Source organism: Carassius gibelio, chromosome B22 (genome assembly GCF_023724105.1).
Source record: "Carassius gibelio isolate Cgi1373 ecotype wild population from Czech Republic chromosome B22, carGib1.2-hapl.c, whole genome shotgun sequence".
In the NCBI taxonomy this organism is placed as follows: Eukaryota; Metazoa; Chordata; class Actinopteri; order Cypriniformes; family Cyprinidae; genus Carassius; species Carassius gibelio.
Genome location: NC_068417.1, coordinates 21,837,195 through 21,858,248, shown reverse-complemented (window position 1 = coordinate 21,858,248; position 21,054 = coordinate 21,837,195). Strand labels below are relative to the sequence as shown.

The 21,054-nt window shown below is 34.9% G+C and overlaps 1 protein-coding gene and 1 pseudogene across 1 annotated transcript; both read left to right on the top strand.

The window, feature by feature from the left end:
* The first annotated feature begins 524 nt into the window (after positions 1-524).
* Positions 525-1,328, top strand: LOC127988223 (protein N-lysine methyltransferase METTL21A-like; annotated as a pseudogene).
* Positions 1,329-7,692: 6,364 nt separating this feature from the next.
* On the top strand, positions 7,693-20,596 carry LOC127986854 (dipeptidyl peptidase 4). Its single transcript, XM_052589110.1, has 26 exons — positions 7,693-7,865; positions 8,039-8,123; positions 8,499-8,591; positions 9,467-9,561; positions 9,990-10,064; positions 10,153-10,205; positions 10,333-10,402; positions 12,905-13,025; positions 13,167-13,321; positions 14,173-14,267; positions 14,337-14,469; positions 14,574-14,612; positions 14,704-14,802; positions 15,072-15,142; positions 15,221-15,274; positions 15,352-15,479; positions 15,580-15,627; positions 16,210-16,308; positions 16,395-16,464; positions 16,554-16,748; positions 17,822-17,876; positions 18,078-18,177; positions 18,637-18,695; positions 18,855-18,927; positions 19,316-19,389; positions 19,879-20,596. The coding sequence occupies exons 1-26, from the start codon at positions 7,863-7,865 to the stop codon at positions 19,969-19,971; spliced, it is 2,235 nt and encodes a 744-aa protein (XP_052445070.1). The 5' UTR covers positions 7,693-7,862; the 3' UTR covers positions 19,972-20,596.
* Positions 20,597-21,054: the final 458 nt, after the last annotated feature.

Sequence of the window (21,054 nt, the reverse complement as noted above, 5' to 3'; positions counted from 1 at the left end):
GATACTGAATCAAGATCAGAACTGAATAAAGAGCTTGTGAATCAAATGGAATCTCTATCAATCCCCAACCAAACATATGAGTGATCATTTATCAAATATGAAACAAAAACGTACATACTATTTAACTATCTCAAAGACACAGAGTAAATTAACAGGATTTAAAGAATTATTATGGGTTTTTTTCTTTAGCATTTTAGTTTTTATCCTTACATCAATTTACATCAATGCTCCACACTAAAGCTGGTTTACAAACCGCCATAAAACATTACATGCCTAAACATCAGATGACGTAGGTGAGTCTCGAGGAGACAGACAGAAGTAAATAAATAAATAAATAATATTTTAAACCGTCACAGAATAAGAAACTGTTAACTTTGTGGATTTATATGTACATGTCTACATAGAGCTCGACATAAATAAAGCTATCAGATATGACTTTTATTCTATAATTAACCTTCATTTTATGATTAAAGTATTGAAAGTGTATTAACAAGATATTCTGTGGTCCTTTCATGCAGCTGAAGATGGCTTTGGTGCCCTATGATGAGAATCGACTTCCTGCACTGTCAAAACTTCACCAGACTTCATCTGAATTTAATCTGGCCAATCACAAGATCAGACTCAGCCAGGACTGGAGCCGGTTTGGCATTGCTGCTGTGAGGGATGCATTAAGTTCAGCTTCATCAAGTGCACTAAAAATCTGGACTGGTTAAAGAAAGGTTGTAGGTTCAAATCCCATGGGATTTGTTCACATGTGCATACCTTTTCCTGTCATAATAAATGAATAGTCAATCCCTGTTTATTTTCCAGGCGGTAGTGCTCTGCATGTTCCTGGAGATGGGAACGGTGGAACTGAGAGGAAAGGGAGGTATTAAGCTTGGAGCCGGCACAGTTCTGGTGGGAATTGTAGCTGCTCTGCCTGAACAGTTCTCTCTCTCTTTTTTTGTGTCAGAATTTTTTTATTCACTAGTACTCCTTTCTCTCAGGAGCCAGTCTGACAATTACAGACTGAGCACCTGCACTGAAATTTCTGACTGCCAATGTGCGTGAAAACTTTCCTCTGGACCGCAGGTATCCGAACTCCCCTGGGGTGAGGATCTACATCTGTATCCGACAGGCAGCTTTAATTTGACCCTGGGAGCCAACATTGTTTACCTGGAGGTTTCCCACTCTGCTGCAGACTCTTGAACACCTGAGCTCGGAGGACACAGCGGTGTTGTTGTCCTGCTGGATTCGTTACGAACGAGACGAGTGCTTCCTGATGGAGCTTCTCTGTGCAAGAAGTCTATTACAGAGCCGTGAAGAACACCACCAACACTGAACTGTAAGAGTTGGTGTGGAGGAAACTTTGGGTGGAGGTTCTTGTTTTTAACTCAAAGCCTTTGAAGCTTTATAAAAAAGTAATGAAGATGACAAAATGACAATATTTAAAAGAACCGTAATGTTTAAGTTTTGTTTGGCTTCACTGCTTGGGAGTGGAGTAATAATCTGGCCTTGTGCTAAAAACACCTGGTTTGCCTTCAGCATCATTTTTAAAAGCAAGTACTTGGATTGCAAACGAGATGCATAATGATAATTATTACTGCTATTATTAGTTTTATAAACAATTGTTGATTTCTATAAGCAAGACAAATATATATATATATATATATATATATATATATATATATATATATATATATATATATATATATATATATATATATATATATATAATACATTATTACTTTATTATTACTATAATAAATTGCTATATGTAAATATGTGTTTCGGTGGCTCAGTGGTAGAGCATTGCATTACAGGGCAAAAGGTTGTGGGTTTAATTCCCAGGGAAGACATAGTGGTAAAAAAGAAAATAAATGTATAGCCTAAATGCACTGTAAGTTGCTTTTTAAGAGTCTGCTAAGTGCATAAATGTATATATATATATATATATATATATATATATATATATATATATATATATATATATATATATATATATATATATATATATATATATATATATATATATATATATATATACATTATTGTGTATGTATAGTTGTTAAAAGATGTTAGACTTAAAAATAATGTTTGTGAACATGTGAACTCTTCACAGTAATTTTTGACGTATTAGGATTTAGAAAGCCAAATCTGGATTTATGCTATCTACACTTTTATGCATTAAACCCCAGATACTTATCAAAATGACCCTTATCTTGGATAAACATGTCTCCAGTTTTATGACAGATAGCCCACATCCTGTCAAACCAATCAAAAACTCCAGCAAAGACTCTTCCAGTTCGAACTAATCAATAATTAGAGACGTTTTTAATTGGAGGATAGCATGTATTTGCAGGTGTCTTTTATGTTTCTTTCATACTGCTGCACACCTGGAGACTCGTGCTGTGATTCATATAATGATGTGTTTTTCTTGCTAAGTCATTACTGGACCAAACACGTCATGAAGCAGCTTGACATCGTCCCTGATGCCACTAGAATGTCGTTAAAGCACATCACCTGTTAAAAGCGACACAAAAGAAGGATGTTTTAATGCGCTCCAGCCCATGCTGCATTAAGCCATATCGAATTTAAGTGAGTGTGTGTGTGTGTTTGTTTGCAGAGGAAGTCCGCTTTTTGGCAGATGTGACAGTTCCACCTGAGCGCCGTCAATAAAGAAGACACTATGATATTTGTTGAGCTTTTAACAGGCTTTTAAACCCTTGTTGTCTGCTGTTAAATGATTTCTGGAGATCCGCCGATATGGCAGAGAACATCCTTTGAAGTTTCTTTCAGCCGTGAATTTGAAATATTTTGCAAAGCGTCATAATTCGCTTTAGTTCAAAACGCTGCCGCAGTTTAATTTTGTAAACGAATTTTCATATCTACTCCCAAAAACTGTCGTGAACACAGAACAGGCTAAAAACAGCTCACACAGCCTTTTATTGTTTTCTGTGACATCACATCTTTTCAGCCCCTTTACTGCAGGAGCCGTTCTCTAACGACAGTGACATCAGAACACTTTGCCCTAATTGGTCAAAACCGAAAGTCATCCTGGTATTGTTACTCACTTATTGCAAAATGATCACCGTGATTACAGTAAACGCCTGTCTCGAACACATGGACGTGACCTTTCACTCCTGATAAAAATCTTTCGTGAAACATCTACTCTGTTGCATTTTACAGCCCTTGACAGTGGAAAACGCATTTTATTATCTTGAGTCCTTACGAAATATAGTCGGTTACAGTCGGTTTGATTTCAACCCTTGATAAAATATAATAAATTATATATAGGCATCAGTCTCTGATCCATGTGTTGTGTTTATAGGCTAATAATGCAATAGGCTAATAATAAATAGTAGTAGCTATTATATAAAAAAGTATGTATTTTTAAAGTTATTTTATTTTTTAATTATTAACTCTTCAGTAATCTGACAATACAATCTTGCAGGTTTTCCAAACCAATGGCATGATATAGTTTAACTCTTTAATAAGGAGATGATTTAGTAATTTGATTGACGATAGAGCCGGTTTCTAACCCAATGTCATGGTAGTTGTCAACTTGCTTTTTAGAAAAAAAAAAAAAAATTTACAAACATCAAGCAAACCAATTTACAAACCAACCCTAAACCGTTATGGCACAAATTAAAACGAATTAACCAATAATTCGCCAAAACGTAAAATAGCTACAAATTGCAATGAGATTGCGACTTTGTAAATGGTGATATTAAGAACATAACTGAAAAATCAAGTGGATGTGAATCGTTTCGGTTGAAGAATTGGTTCAAAAGGAACATCCGCGAATCATTCATTGCTACTATGTTGTAGTGTATAAAACATTTTAACAAAATGGCCAAACATTGGCATAGAAATGGTCTTTAAGTAGGTTTCCTGGATCAGTTTATGCCTTGAGTGCACTTTAAGTCTTTCTGTATTAATAAAATTGACATAACGCATGGTTTAAAATCTTAAAGGGGCTCTTTAGATACTAAAAACTGCCCGGAAAGTCTTTTCATTGAATTTATCTGCAGCTCCCTCAACCTCGTTGTCCAACAGTTGTTCTTTCCTCTGTGGCTTTAAATGAAGTGGCAACACCATAAACAGTCATTGACACTCAAAAACCACAACTACACAGTTCACTGCAATCCAAGGTTATGAAATCGCATTGAACACCACACCCAAGGGAATCATATGCTTAGACACCAAAATAAATAAAACACTCTCGCACACTCTTTCAAAGAACACTGGAACGACTGAAGAATGGAAAATCAATGCAATACAAAATGCTTTATGCCAAAAAGAGGAGTTCACCCTATTCCTGAATCATAATGTTTGGGAATAAATGTCTAATACGGGATGAAATCCATTTGGACTTAATCAAAATGTTTATACAAAGTTTTCCCAAAATGGCCTACATGAACTTTAGAATAGCTTTTAAAGACTTGATTAATTAAGTTATGTTAAAATGTTTTCTGATGTAGTACTCGTATCAACTTATATTCAGGGAATATGTTTTGATAACAGAGCGTGTGGACGCCATGTGCTGAGGTCAAACACACGCTTCATCTCCTTTAAAACAACTCAAGGAAGTGCGCCTGTGTCACCTCACATTATTTATTATTTGCTTTATCAATGTCCATCATAAATTTTATGGTCTTAGGGGCAGTATGGGGCCTGCTGTAAAGATGTCAGAAAACAGGCCTTTACAGTATGCGAGGGAATGCTGGCTTTCCATGAGCTTACGTATCATTGATTTGGAGAAAAGGGTACTGTTTTAAAATGTGGCCTATCTTTAAAAGGTTTGATTCATGAATTAATAGATTGATATACTAACAGTTTTGTTTCTTCATTAGTTGGTGTTGGGAAGTCGGATTCATTTAGCAAATTATTCGTTCGAATAGTTTGTTTTAATGAATTGAATCGAATCGAATGAGAAGTCCAATGCATTTAAGTTTATTCTTTGTTGTAAAATAGCTTTTGTAGAGCATACAAAATTGGCGGCTACCAATTGGCCCAGCTGGATTTTGTTTCATGGTAGGGTTTGCCACCCGTCCCTTAAAATACAGAATTCTCCTGTATTTAAAGGTAAAATAATATGTCCCGTATTGATTTGCAATTTGTCCCGTATTTTAATGAAATTATAATGAAATAAATTTCAAACGAGGAATTAGTGAAGCTAATGCATTTTGGCGTCTTTGTTTTTTATATGTCATCCGCCCGGAGCTGCTTCTGTGGACAACTGTTGGCGCATAATAGATTAAAGTGATTATTAAATTTTTTATATGTATATTTTCTTATAAAAACACTTTGAGTTGCCACAGGAGGCCTTTGTTCACCCCCTGGTGCGAGGACACTTTTATTTAGGGAAGGGCACTTTTTATTAAACTTCTTTTGGACTGAAGCACTGCATCACCCGCTGACTGCAGTGATAGAGCTCGAAAGATCAAAGACAATTTGTATATATAACTCAGACTGAATTCATATGAAAGAAAAAAGTAATATACACCTAGGATGCCTTAATAATGTACGTGCAGTTTGCAGAGAATCATTCAGCCGCTCTCGGTGGACTGTCTGACCTAAATGGATAGTTCACCAAAAAACAAACCCAAAAGTTGTTCCAAACCTTAATAATTTCTTTCTTCTGTTGAACATAAAAGAAGATTCTTTGAAGAATGTGGGTAACCAAAGAATTTCTGGTCCCCGATGTATTTATTATTATTATTTTAGTTACCGAGGACCAGACGCTGTTTGGTTTCCCACATTCTTCAAATTATTTTATTTTGTGTTCAACAGAAGAAAGAACTTTATGCAGGTTTTGAACAACCGTGGTAAATTATGAAAGAATTTTCCTTTTTGGGTGAATCATACCTTTAAGGGGACAGACACAAATATGCTTCAAGGTATAGGCCTATTGTTTCATTAAAATTTGGATAGTCTGTTAATATAATATTCCATACATTATCAGAGGTAAATTATTGTATTTTTGGACATTATTATACAGTATTAGAATATAATTAATGTTAGACCTGTAGGGGAATTTACAGTTAAAACCCAAGGACCAGATATGTCGCAATGAAGACCAGGACTCAGAGATGAGTTCAATTAATAATAATAATTTTACTTGAAGAAAATAGTTTGCAATTTCATCAGCAGAAGTCAGCTTCAACACTCTCGAAGGAGTTCACAGGCCGCCCCCCAGTACAATACAAAATCAACCAGTTATACCCTGACAGAGGATACTAATTGCGTCAATACATGAGTCAACAAAATTCTGATTGGTTCCAAAACCTAGATAAAACTCTCCAAAGACGTATATCTGATATGCTGGACATTGGCAGTTGATCGTTTGTCCTGGGACTGTCTGAGCTTCTCCCTGTACAGACAGATACTAACACACATACACAGAGAATTTATCTAAAATTCAAGGCTTTCTAGCACTGGCAAGTGTCTTATCATTACGATTGGATACACACACATAATATGTGGACATTAATCTTGAGGAAAAGAAATACAGCACACATAAGGTTACACATTTCACTCTTACTATAACTTGATTAATAGTCAAACAAGAAATCATGTAATAATATAATATAATATCAGTATGAAGGATATGGCAACTCGGCATCCACTCCTTCAGACCCTATTTGTTAATTTATCACTTATATTAATTATAAATATATGCATTCATAATCAAAATGTCATATACAATTTGGCATTTTATTAAAAGATAAATTATTTAGATAAAAATGGGATAAAAAAATGAAGCCCTAATTTTAGCAAATAAATAAAAGATAATGAAAAATAGTTCCTAGGATAGCAAAGTCCACTAAAGGAGGTAGAGCTTTTTCACATTTGGCTCCCAAACTCTGGAATAGCCTTCCTGATAATGTTCGGGGTTCAGACACACTCTCTCTGTTTAAATCTAGATTAAAAACACATCTCTTTCGCCAAGCATTCGAATAATGTATCTCTTAAATTGTGACTGCAGTTATATCTGATCAAATGCGCATTCTTATTCTTTAGCTTGGGAATAAACAACAGAACTAACAAATATTACTACAAGTGTGACTGCATCATAAAATAATTGCTATTAATAGTTTTCATCGTCTGGCTGACTACGTCTTGTATTATTTTTTTCTGAAAAATCCTGTCATACGTGCACAAACTGACAGTCACCACTTATAAGCTACTACTAAATATTGTAGAAACGTAATTTTCTGTAAAGTTGCTTTGTAATGATTTGTATCTTAAAAATCGCTATACAAATAAACTTGAATTGAATTGAAAAAATCATCCCAGCCGGGTAACAGCTGCAGAACTGTTTAAAAAAGACTAATAATTATTATTATACACAGCATTTTTAGCAATAGGCTACCTGAATCATGTACAACCGCCCTGTGAATCATTTCGCTCGAAATCCAATCGGTTCACAAGAATGATTCGCGAGTTGGATTTCACTGCACGCTTCTGACGAATCATCCTCACATGGTTCATGTAATAGGACAAATATAGGTCAATGCAAATAAAAAAATGATCTGTCTTGCATGAATATTTGAGGACACTCATCCCCTTTCCCTTACATCATCCCCTTACATCATGACAAACTCTTGTACAGGAAACTTTTGTGCAGAAAACGCCACGCTCAGCTTCAATAGTATCTTTGCCATTACAGAGAAATTCCTGTATAAGATACCGCGTTTTAAAGGAATGTGAACTTCAATCTGTGACCACTTTATTGTCTCCTTAACAAGCAAAGTTGAGGTAATATTTAACACTCCTGCTCTTTTCGACTCTCGGGAGCGTCAGCGCGCAACAGAGAAACCGAATTGAGCTGGATAATAACGGGATTCTGAACCAACACTCGCGCATTTCTCTCTGAGATGGTCAGTAAGTGCTAAATAGTGAAAATATTTCGTTGATAGTTTGTTAAAGTACGATTTATAACTTTAGAGAGTTGTGCGTAAAGACGCATTTGGAGAGTAAGGGTTCTGCGTTCTTTGCTATATGATTGATTACCAAGTGTATGTATCTGGTTGTTGTTCTTTACTTATTTTAGGGTGTTGGAAAATGGGTTCTGGCAGCATTCGGGATCGTAGTGGTCATTGTGGTAATAGCTGTCCCAACAGCCATTTTTCTCAACGGTAGGTGATTGTTTATGCACAAATCCATGCGCATTTGTGTGGATACGTTTATTAATGCCTCTTGAAATCAATAGCTGTTCCTGATCGATAGCTCTATGGATTCGTGGGGAAAACTTGTAAATGTCAAACTATTATTATTATACGTTTTATGGGTTTTATAAGTCTCACTTTCTGAAGTAATGCTATAGTTAGTAGGCTGTCACAGGTGATTGGCTGCAAAGTGCTTACATCAGGGTTTTAGACGCAGCTCTTATCTTCCCCTCAGTCTGAACTTTGTGCAGGTTAATGATTTTGCTTCTAGAATGCACAGTTTATTATATAACACATACAAATCTACCTTCATATCTATCTATCTATCTATCTATCTATCATCAGAGGATAAAACTGTATCCCAGAGGACATTTACTCTAGAAGATTACTTCAATGGAACTGCAAGAACCAAGTCATACAACATGCGATGGGTCTCAGGTACTATGAAGTGAATCAGAATCAGAAGAGCTTTGTTACCAAGTATGTTTACACACACAAGGAATTTGACTTGATGACAGGAGCTTCCAGTCCAGAAGAAAGTACAGACATAGTGCTGATATACATAGAAATAACACAGTAGGGATGGAATATAACAATAATATAAGGAAAAAAACAGTATTAAATAATGTACTATATACAGAATAGAAGTATAGGAGGTAATTGTATTTGTGTGCAGTATACAAGTGTACAAATAACCCTTACAATAACCCCTATACAAATAAATGGTAACACTTTAGAATAAGGTTCCATTAGTTAATGTTAGTTAATGTATTAATTAACATGAACAAACAATGAATAATACATTTATTACTGTATTTATTCATCTTCGTTAATGTTAGTTAATGAAAATGCAGTTATTCATTGTTAGTTCATGGTAATTCACAGTGCATTAACTAATGTTAACAAGCACAACTTTTGATTTAAATAATGCATTAGTAAATGTTGAAATTAACATCAACTAAGACTTATAAATGCTGTAGAAGGATTGTTCTTGCTTAGTTCATGTTAACAAAAGTAGTTAACTAACATTAACTAATGGAACCTTATTCTAAAGTGTTACCAAATAAATATATAAACCCAAATAGAAAGTATATGCTGTGGTAAAATGATGGTATCATATATAAACACTGTGGTAATTTGAAATATACCATGTACCATTATATGGTTCTACCTTGTATGTTTGGTGTATATGCATGTTCTGTGGTATTTACATATAGTACCATGTCTAAAAAAATGGTAATACCATTAATTTTTTATTTATTTGTTAATTTTTTTAAACCATTTGCTGCTTTTCTGCACTACTTTCCATGCAGATGATGAATATCTTCACAAGACGAGAGAAGGTTCGTTGCATCTGATCAACGCAACCACAGGAAATGGAAGTGAATTCATCAATCAGCAGATATTTGTAAGAGTGTTTGCCTCATCATAGGGATGTTAATATGCAACTATAGTTAATATGGAGATTTGGTCCCTAAATTAAAGTGTTAACATGATTTCATTGATTTTTGTCACAAGAGCAAGTGAAAAGTCCCAGAAATTTACATTGAAAGATGTGAGGTTGGGTCTTTTTATAGTTGGCACAGTAAGCAACCACCTAGCAACTACCTAGAATACCCTAGCAACCACATAGCAATGTAATAAACCAGTTTTGCACAAGAAAGCAGCACCCTTGTTTCTTCAGAAATTCTGAAATGGTCTATTCGAATCAAGCACGTGCTGTTCTCTGTTCTTAGATCTGTTTACAAGTCTGATAAGAGCAAAGGCTTAAATGTAATTGCATGTTTGTATCGATTACTTGAACTTACAACGGTTGCCTTTCTTTGATGTTATCAGACCCGTGTGGCCGCTTTTGATTACATGGTGTCAGCCGATCGAAAATACGTCTGTTTCCTGAGCAACTACACTAAGGTAATCAATGAAGTGCTTTAATGCAGTAATTAATCATTTATTGCCTGCTATTGGTGTCCAGATGTGTAATGTTGACTGTCTTCCTCAGCTATGGAGACACTCCTACACTGCATCATATTCCATCTATGACCTGGAAAAAAGGTTTGCTTACTAGTGTTTTTACGCTCTATGAAGTTAGCTAGCGGTTTATGCTAACAGACTGCTATGGTATGTCATAACTGTGATTAAAGATCCCGTCTGTAATCATGTAACTTGCTCTTTATTTCAGGGATTTTATAAATACAGATATCCCACATGAAATCCAGTACCTAGCATGGTCGCCAACCGGCCACAAACTGGTGAGAATCACATCAGTTCACCACTTCATGCAGAAGTCATATAACCTTATTGTCATCATTTAACTAGTTTTTGCCATGTCATTATTTATTATTTCTGTCTATGAGGAACTTGGTTCACTACATGTGTTAATATGTGCTTTTAAACAGTTTTAATGGGTAGCTAACTATATAACTAGGGTTAACTACATTTTTGACAATAATTAAAATGATGTAGCTTTAACAGTAACAATATTTTGTCAACAAATAGCAGTAGTCTTGACAAAAGTGTTACTACATTTGTTAGCAGTAATGCATTACAAGTAACACGTGTTATGTAATCAGATTCCTTTTTTCAAGTAACTACAGTAGTAAAGTAGCTCATTCGTTTTTAATTTACAAGAAAACACCTGAGTTAATTTTTTCAAAAAAGTAACGGCAGTTACTTTGTTTTCCCAATCATGTCTCCGTTTCCCATATTTGGAGAAATCAGAAGTACAGAAGCGTCGTAAGCGCTGTGTGAACATGACGTAGTTCTAGACTAAATGTGAATGTGCATTAATTCATCCTACTCGCAATAAAAAAAAAACTGATTTAGTATTCATCAAAATGAATTTTAAACAGTGAAATGCTAAAATTCATCTCCTGTGTTCTGCTGTACAGACGTGAATTTACTTTTCCTTCTGCCTGAAGTTTATTCATTACACTTTTTGATGTGAAAGGGAATTTACAATTGCTATAAATTGAACTTCTTCTATTAAAATCAATCAAGCCCTGCTCATATTTAAAAAGTAATGCAAAAGTAACGCAAAAGTAATGTAACGCATTACTTTCCATAAAAATTAACTAAGTAACGTTATTAGTTACTTTTTTAGGGAATAACGCAATATTGTAATGCATTACTTTTAAAAGTAACTTTCCCCAAAACTGTTTGTTAGTAGCATGTCAGTGGCTAAGCTGTTTTTGAAAACAAAGTAGCTTTTTTAGGTATTATGCTAATTTCTCGTAAAAACTTGTGACAGTTTGAGCACACAGCTTCCTTTTTTAAATATTGGGGTATATCAATACATACAGGGGTTTTCTACTCTACAGTTATGTATTATAAAATATAAATTACATACTGGAGGTATAGCTTATTAAAAGAAAGAGCTCTCCAAAAAAAGCTAATAAGCACTGTATCAGCACAAAATGTTTTAATCATATGGCTAACTAAAAGAAGCAATGCTGCATGACAATAGCTAAGCTCATTTTAAAAAATGTGTAGCTTTTCCAACAACTAGCAAATTTTTCCAGCAAGTAGCGCTATAGCATGACAGATATTTTCGCACACAACTTGTTTTTGTTAAATTACTTTAAATAAATAAACAATTAGTTAAATTCTGTGATTGATAAATATTTACTAGTGTTATTAGTTAAATGTTTCAAAAGATATATTAAATGTTGAGGGCTGTAGCTTTTCCAGTATCAAGCTCATTTTCCCAGCAAGTAATACTGTAGCATGACAAAATGCTGGCTAAAATATGAGTTTATAATCTATAATATTGCTTTTTCTAGTGACAAGGTCCATCCCTTGTTGTCCTCTCACATTAAAGTCCATCAACATATTTGTTTAGAACTGTTTTGGACTGTTTTCATTGTGCTTTATCTGTTCATATTTCTCTCTTGTTTCAAACAAGATGAGTTTTTCACTAGAGAAAGCAATGTTATGGATTATGGACTCATATTTTAGCTGGAAGCAACAGTTTGAAGTGAAAAAAAAAATGTTTCTGTGGATTTGTTTCTTACAAAACATGCAGCTGGGTCACTTTGTGTCAAATCAACCAAATTTGAAACATTTCCCCAGGTCAAATTTTAGATTTTGCTGATATTTTTCCGAAGAAAGTATAGTGCTGAAAGCCAACATATAAAATGTCATGGATGAATATTGACTGAGTAATCCACTATTTTGTAGAGGGGGTCAAAATGGTCATTTTTACACAGAGATAGGTCAGATAGTAAAATCTCTTCACTTTAGCAATCTTTGTTGCATTATGTGCCATTGGGGACCACTCAAATATGGGGAAACAGCACAGTTCCAGTTTTTTCCCCAAAGTCTGCATGCCTGTAACTCAAGACATATTACAGATATCTTAACATCCTTTTAGATATTGGGTCTCAACAGACATTCTTTTTGGAATGTAAAAGCCCCATATGCTCCAGTTCCAGAAATATTGGAATTTCAATATGGCTCCAAGAGTAAAAATTTCAAAATAAACATATTTTCAATGGCCAAAAACCAAATGTGGGTCAGTTTGCAAAAATGTGATACTTTTTTCTTTTAAAGAGGAATGTTTGTCTGGTTAAGTTGACATGGAATGACTCAGCTTTTTTCTCCACCAAATTTCTTCAGTGTTTTAAAGCTACTATTGGATAGTAGCGTGTAGCAGTCAAGGGAGTAACAGGACAAGCTAGCTTCAAACCCTTTGCAGACATATTCCCAACCAACAAAAAATGTTTAATGATACATATTTTTTAAAATCCATACAGGCTTTTGTGTGGCAAAACAACGTCTTTGTTAAGGAAAATCCTACCTCTCCATTCACTCAAGTCACTTATGATGGAGCCCACAACCAGATCCTCAATGGCATTCCTGACTGGGTGTACGAGGGTACGAGATACATATTTAACTAAACTGATGGATGTTAACCATTCATAACAGAGGTCTTTTACTTTTTGAAGACTTAATGGAATATTTCACCAATAACTATCCAAAAAAGCTAATGTTCTTGTATGCCTGTTTTCTCTGCAGAGGAGATGTTCTCCACCAACTTTGCTCTGTGGTGGTCACCAAATGGGAGGTTTGTGGCATATGCCAAATTTAATGACTCAGGAGTCCACAACATTGAGTATACATGGTATGGAGAAGGCCAATATCCAGATACGGTCTTGATACCATACCCCAAGGTAAAAAGTAAAAAAAATAAAAAATAAAAAAAGCAAATAGTGATGTGGAAGGCAATTTTCCCTTAGGCCATCCAGGATGTACAGTAGATGAATTTGTTTCTTCAGCGGAACAAGTTTAAAGTCATTTAACATTACATCACATGGTCACCAATTGATCTGCTGTAATGAATGGGTGCCGTCAGATTGAGAGTCCAAATAAATGATAAAAACATCACAAAAATCCACAACATGATTCCAGTCCAGCCCACCACGTCTTGTGAAGTGAAAAGTTGTGTGTTTGGAAGAAACAAACCCATCATTAAGGCATTTCAACTTTAATCAGTTGCTTCAGGCTAAAATAAGAGTACATAACCCATTATAACATTTTCTGCAGTGAGAACGTTCATCTCCAGTTGTCCTCTCACATCAGAATCTTCCAAGATATTTGTTTAGAACTGTTTTGGACTGTAAACACTGATTGATCCATGCATATTTCTCACTTGATTCACATTTTTTTCACTGACGAAAGCAGTTCTCTCAATAGGGGACTCGTGTTTTAGCTGGAAACCGTTTTGAAGTTAAAAAACATCTTAATGTTTGATTTGTTTATCACACAAATATTTTCCCTTGACCCGAGTTTAACTGATGGAGCCTGGAGTCTTACTTGTGGATTATAGTGATGTTTTTATCAGCTGTTTGGACTCCCATTCTGACGGCACCCAATCACTGCAGAGGATCCAACGGTGATATAATGCTAAAATCTCCAAATATGTTCCCATGAAGAAACAAAATCATCTTGGATGGCCTGAGGGTGATTAAATTTGAAGCTAATTTTAATTTTTGGCTGATGCTTCTATTCCCTTGTTTCCAAGGCCGGAACCCCAAACCCAACTGTCAAACTCTTTGTCTTTGACACAAACTCAACCACGGACAAAGAAGTCCTGGTTCCCAGTGATGTTGGTGCAGGGTAAGGAGTTTTGGTGTTCTTCAGCAGGTTCTTCAGTAATTTGACCTAAAATCATGTGTTTTATCACAGAGAGCACTACCTGAGCACTGTTACGTGGGCATCAGATGAGCGAATTGCAGTGCAGTGGCAGAAGAGAACGCAGAACTATGTCGTTTTGAAGACGTATGACTTCAGCGGCACTGATTGGACAGAAAGTTCACTGGTACATCTACCTTCTCAGACTATTGTAGAGTTACTGAATCGACTGAAACACAATCCTCATCCAATCACAAATCTTTTTTCTCATATGTTTTTTTTTTTCAACAGAGCCAGGTTATCACAAGCAGCACGGGTTGGGTTGGCCGGGTATGAATTATTTGATAATGAAATTATCAATTGATATTTAGTGCAATGTTGAGTCTAGCTAATATGTGGTTTGTTTGCCCTGTTTTCATAGTTTTCTCCTGATGAACCTGTCTTTCGTCCAGACGGCAGCAGTTGTTATTACATTATGAGTGATGAGAAACATTTTAAGCATCTTGTTTATTTCAATCCAGTGAGTGTACAAGTATGAAAAAAAAAATAATTTGATAAAATTTAAAATGTCTATTTAAAGTCATATTTAAGGTTATTTAATTTCATTACAGTAATATGTAAATTTACTATATTAAATTTAGTTTTTTTAGGATAAAATGGCAAATTGAGCCATTTTTAGTAACCTATATTATTTTTGCATTCAGCTAATATAAACTTCAAATTGAAGTAGAAACACAGCATCGCATATGTTCTGTATGTTTGTTCATATTGTTCAATATCGTTTCCTAGACAGTAAGGTCGTTCCTGACAACAGGAAATTGGGAGGTCACTAGCATCCTTAAGGTCACAAATGATGCTGTGTAAGTTAATCTGCTAGAAACGTCTGTCACTGAGTGTCTGAGATTCTTTTCTCAACTTTTGTCCTCTGTTTGTGACAGATACTATGTGAGTAACGAACACAATGCGAGTCCGGGCCAAAGGAACGTTTACAGGTGAGTGTCACAAGCGGAATATTTTGATATTATCACAGGTGACAAATGTTATAAATTGTGTATTTATTTTTCGGCAGAATCACGATAAAGGCTGATTCTCATTCGGAGCGTGAGTGTCTGACCTGTACCCTCAATGAGGACCGATGCAAATATAATTCTGCCCTGTTCAGCACTAAAGGAACCTACTACCTCATGAGCTGTTCTGGTACGTCATGTATATTCATGTTATAGCACTTCTCCATATGCAATGCGCACAAAAAGTAAATTAAATGTACCCAATTCCTTTTATTTGTTTGTTTCTGAAGGGCCTGGACTGCCTCTATATACACTGAGAAACAGCAGAGATGGAACAGGTATGGCTAAGCACTAGAGTCATTAAAGCAGCTTCCATTAGCAGTTAGCACACAGATTAGCAGTTAGCATAAATGGGTTCAAATCCCATTTACTGAACATTTTTCTTTACATCCCCACCACTTTCATGTACCTCAGAAACCACTTAGCAACAAAATAGTCACACTAGCCCTAGTGACCATCTAGAACCCCCTGGAAACCACTTAGAAACATCCTAGAAACCATTCAGAATACTGTGGAAACCATCTAGCAACACACCTCATGATCACCCAAATCACCCTATTGACATTCAAGCACCCATCCAGAACACCCTGGAAACTATATATATATATATATATATATATATATATATATATATATATATATATATATATATATATATATATATATATATATAAATTTGTTGCAGTAATTGTAACCGCATTTATATAATTCATAAAAAATATATATTCTATACAAAATATGAGTATATTCTAAAAACTAAGCAATTACAAATATAACCCTGTAAGAGCTCTATTTCTCTGAATTCATTATCAGTTAGATTCCTGGTACTAACTTAATGAATTTTTCTAAACGTTTTTTAGAGGTGAGAGTTCTTGAAGACAACAAAGATTTGGAAAATACTCTGCAGGATATCGCAATGCCGTCTGTTATGCATGACACATTGAAGATCGGAGAGTTTGGTAAGGCTGACTCTGCAGGAGAGCAGAGAAAAATATGTTTGTTATAAATCATAATCTTGTGCGGGTTATATTTTTTTTCCCCTCAGACCTCTGGTACCAGATGATTCTTCCTCCCAAATTCGACAAATCCAAAAAATATCCTTTGCTTATTGATGTGTAAGCTAGCTACACATTTTGTGGTTTGAGTTTGAGCTCTGATCTGGGTTTGATGGCCACTATAGACTTGATTCTTTCATATCCCGTAGATATGCAGGCCCCTGCAGTCAGAAGTCAGATTTCCGGTTCAGGGTGGGATGGTCCACATACTTGGCCAGCACGGAGAAAGTGATTGTGGCCAGTTTTGATGGGAGAGGAAGTGGTTACCAAGGAGACAAAATCATGCATGCCCTCTACAAACGACTTGGCACTTACGAAGTTGAGGATCAAATAACAGCCGCTAGGTACAAATATGTGTCCACATAGCTCTCAAGTGAATACAATGTTTGTTTGTTTTTGTGCTGCAGACATGAATAATTCCTCAAATCATGTGTTTATGTTGAGGAGAGGTGATCTCTTACTTTACTAAACGACCAGATAAACAATTTTTCACATTTTTGTTGTTAAAATGGTGACAAAATCTCATAGATTTACAATAAAGGATTTATATATAAACTCTGTTGACTTGATCTAGTATAGGCAACCCAGAATACAATGAAACGCCCCAGTGACTGCCCCAATCGCCCTAGCAACGACCTAGCAACCAGCCAGAACGCTCTGGAAGCTACAGCCTGTAGCAACGCCCCAGCGACCGTCCCAATCGCCCTAGCAACGACCTAGCAACCAGCCAGAACGCTCTGGAAGCTGCAGCCTGTAGCAATGCCCCAGCGACCGTCCCAATCGCCCTAGCAACGACCTAGCAACCAGCCAGAACGCTCTGGAAGCTGCAGCCTGTAGCAACGCCCCAGCGACCGCCCCAATCGCCCTAGCAACGACCTAGCAACCAGCCAGAACGCTCTGGAAGCTGCAGCCTGTAGCAACGCCCCAGCGACCGGCCCAATCGCCCTAGTAATGACCTAGCAACCAGCCAATCGCCCTAGCAACGACCTAGCAACCAGCCAGAACGCTCTGGAAGCTGCAGCCTGTAGCAACGCCCCAGCGACCGCCCCACTCACCCTAGCAACGACCTAGCAACCAGCCAGAACGCTCTGGAAACCACTTAGCAAAACCCTAGCAGCTTGCCAATGTCCTAGCATCAACTACCAACACCCTGGAAACCATCTAGTGACATCTTGTCAACCTAGCAATCCCTAGCAACCACCCCGAACACCCTGGAAACAATCTAAAACTTAGCAATGCCATAGCAACCACCTTGAGGACACTAGAAACCACCTTTGCACAATTGTAGTGTAGTACAGTATTCTAGCAATAATTCACTCATAATTTAACTTTAACAATTGGTTTTTATCATGTTACATAGCATTTATCATGTACATTGTTCATTAGAAATGACAATTATATATTTTTTCTTTTTTAGAAATTTTATTGACATGGGCTTCATAGATAAAAACAGGGTTGCCATCTGGGGCTGGGTAAGTTACCAGAAATCGTTTTTTCGATATAATGAATCTGACAGACTTCATTTTGACAGTTGTCTTGTTTGCAAAGTGGTTGTTTTATCCATCTTTAAAATAATGACACGGACTTTTATATTTTGTTATTTTATGCAAACATGCAGTCCACATTCAATTTCTTGGGGTCACTGTATAAGTAACCGTGTGTTTGTGCTGCAGTCTTATGGAGGTTACGTCACTTCAATGGTTCTGGGAGCCGGAAGTGGAGTTTTTAAATGTGGAATGGCAGTCGCTCCCGTCTCTAAATGGGAGTATTATGGTATGTTTTATGTATAATCCCAATCCACTACTGATTTCAAAATACATTATGAGAAATCTAGTAAGTAACATAATCTGGATTACAGATATTATGTAATGTATTCTGCAGTATGTTTTCATTTCTTTTAGATTACTTTTGATTTAGCTCATTTGTCACGTAGACATGAATGTGATTGTGTATCATAAAACAAAGAGAATGTATTTCATTCTGTTATCAATATTATGAAATCAATAAATTTGGAAAAATGTGATGCGTTGAGAGAATATGTAGTCATGTATTCCCTAAAAAACTTAACTTTAATCTAGCATTTTCAAATGTAAGATAATCTAATTACAAGTGCTTAATTAAATATGTGAATCAGATTACATGTAATCAGTTGATTATGGTTTTGTATTTCATTTTCCCCTCACTGAAGTTCTTTCCTGTCATGTGATAAGACTGTTCTGTAATTTCCTCCAGACTCTATTTACACTGAGAGGTACATGTTGACGCCAGCGGAGAACCAGGCCTTTTACGATGTAAGTTGCGCTTGGAAATTCAAAACTTTTTTCGATAAACTCATTGGTTTCCCCGTGATGATGTCACAGAGAAGCGTGAGTCAGTCCTAAAATAACTCACGTGAGAAAAGCGTAAGCGCTGCATGACTCAGGGTTTATGGAATGTTATGATTCTTTCAGAATTCCACAGTGACGGGAAGAGCCAAGAACTTTAAATCGGTCCAGTACCTCCTGGTGCACGGCACCGCTGACGGTGAGACACGACCCGTCTCGCTCGCTGTCTCTGCAACTGAGCAAACCTGAATAAATGACAACGTCATCAATGTCATTTATTCACGAAAGTGAAATGTTTTTTTTCTTCTTTTTTTTGTCAATTTTGTAAAAAAACATATTTTCTGAAATTTATGTTAATTTATATATTATTTATATATTATGTTTATACTACAGAAATATATATATATATATATATATATATATATATATATATATATATATATATATATATATATATATATATATATATATAATATAATAAAAAAATTCCTAAACATGTAAATATCTTTAAAATAACTCAAATTACATGACTTAAAATGAAAACTCATCACATCTTTTTTGTTTTGTTTTTCCGTTGGTCTTTTTAGATAACGTTCACTTCCAGCAAGCTGCTCAGATCTCTAAAGCGCTCGTGGATGAACAAGTGGACTTTGATGCAATGGTAAGAAAGCGTCAGAGTCGCATTTTATTCATGCAAATTGATTGTAATATAATGCATATAGTAATACAAATATTATAATGTTATATATTATTTTATATTCATTGAAAAAATATAGAAATATACTTTAATTAAATAAACTTGTTTATGAATTTGTATAATAAATATAAATATTATATACAATATATATATAAATTTAGAGGGAGAGAGAGTACTAAAATATTGCATATAAAAAGGTTTCTTAATTTATTTATACATATATTTTTAAATTTGCTATATATATATTAAAATAAGTTCAATAGCATTGCAAAGCAATTAATAAAAAATGAATAACATGATTAGCATAATTATTAGTATTTTGCATTTCACATTGGTAGACATGAATTCTTCATGTCAAAAATCCATAAAGCAGCTCCAAAAAGTATTAAAACAGGTATATGGTGAATATTTGAAGTGTTTGTTAACTGGTGATCTGTTCTGTCTCTCTGTCAGTGGTACACTGATCAAGACCACAGTCTCGGCGGCTCGGCCAATCAGCACGTCTACACTCACATGAGTCACTTTCTGAAAAACTGCTTTGCTTGAACTTGTGAAACTTTCCACCGGACCAAATAAGCCAGAAGCCACAGCGCTGAATCCGCATTACTTCCAGAGCACTTCACACACTTTAACACGTCAGGAGTGTGTGCTGGCTACTGTACTGTGATGCAATAACAGACTTCTTCAGTCACGTTCATCAGTTTCATTTGTACAGTCTGAGCAACTGAGTCATGAATCTTTAGTACACCGAAAATAACATGGAAATACTTACTGGATGAACACAAAGCTTGATGAGCTAGCTAAAGAAAACAGTGTAAAGATAAAAATATATATATATATTAAAATGTGTTTGAATTAAATACGCTCCGATTTTATTATTATTATTTATTATTCATATTAATTAGCTGGGGAGAGCAATATTGTGTATTTTCCATATCAAGTTCATTGCCATTTTCATTTATAGTACAAAAATATAAAGAACATTAATGTTAAGTTAATATTGTATTTATCAAATATATTAAATATTAAATAATTAATTACAATATTTTCACTTGAAATCATTTTTTATTAAGCTTTGTTGAATATCCAGTAATCTTTTAAGAAAATATTTATTGTATGTTCCATTACCTTTAAAATATAAGCCATAATTTGTATGATATAGCTGAGATATTTTCAATATGTAATAAAATTCAACAAAAATGTGTTCAATTGTTTCTGACTTATTTACACTTCACACATATTAAATAACTTTTTTATTTTATTTTTGAAATGACAGTTTCAAGCTAAAGAAGTCTGAAATAATTTCCAAATGTATTGATATTTTACAAGTCAAACCTCTTTTCTCTTTTAAAATATTTAAAATCACTAATAAACAAACATTTCTTTAGTAAAAGTAGTCATTTTTTTTACTGTTAAAAACTTATTAATAGCATTTTTTTAATATTTAACACTTAGTTTCAGTTTAAGTTTATTATTGATGCACAACAAATTGTACTGTTTTCAACAAGATAAATTCGTTGTTTATTAAAACAACAAATATATGAAAATATGATATGCTTGTAATCAAATTCTAGCACCTCAAAATGCATTCTGGGATTTTTTTTTTTATATATGATGAAACTTTATCAA

Bases quoted from the DNA above. Each gene is read 5' to 3' on its own strand.
- LOC127986854 (XM_052589110.1), top strand. The intron at 14,268-14,336 runs GTAAGGAGTTTT...GTTTTATCACAG, and splicing joins CCCAGTGATGTTGGTGCAGG to AGAGCACTACCTGAGCACTG. The intron at 15,275-15,351 runs GTGAGTGTCACA...ATTTTTCGGCAG, and splicing joins GGCCAAAGGAACGTTTACAG to AATCACGATAAAGGCTGATT.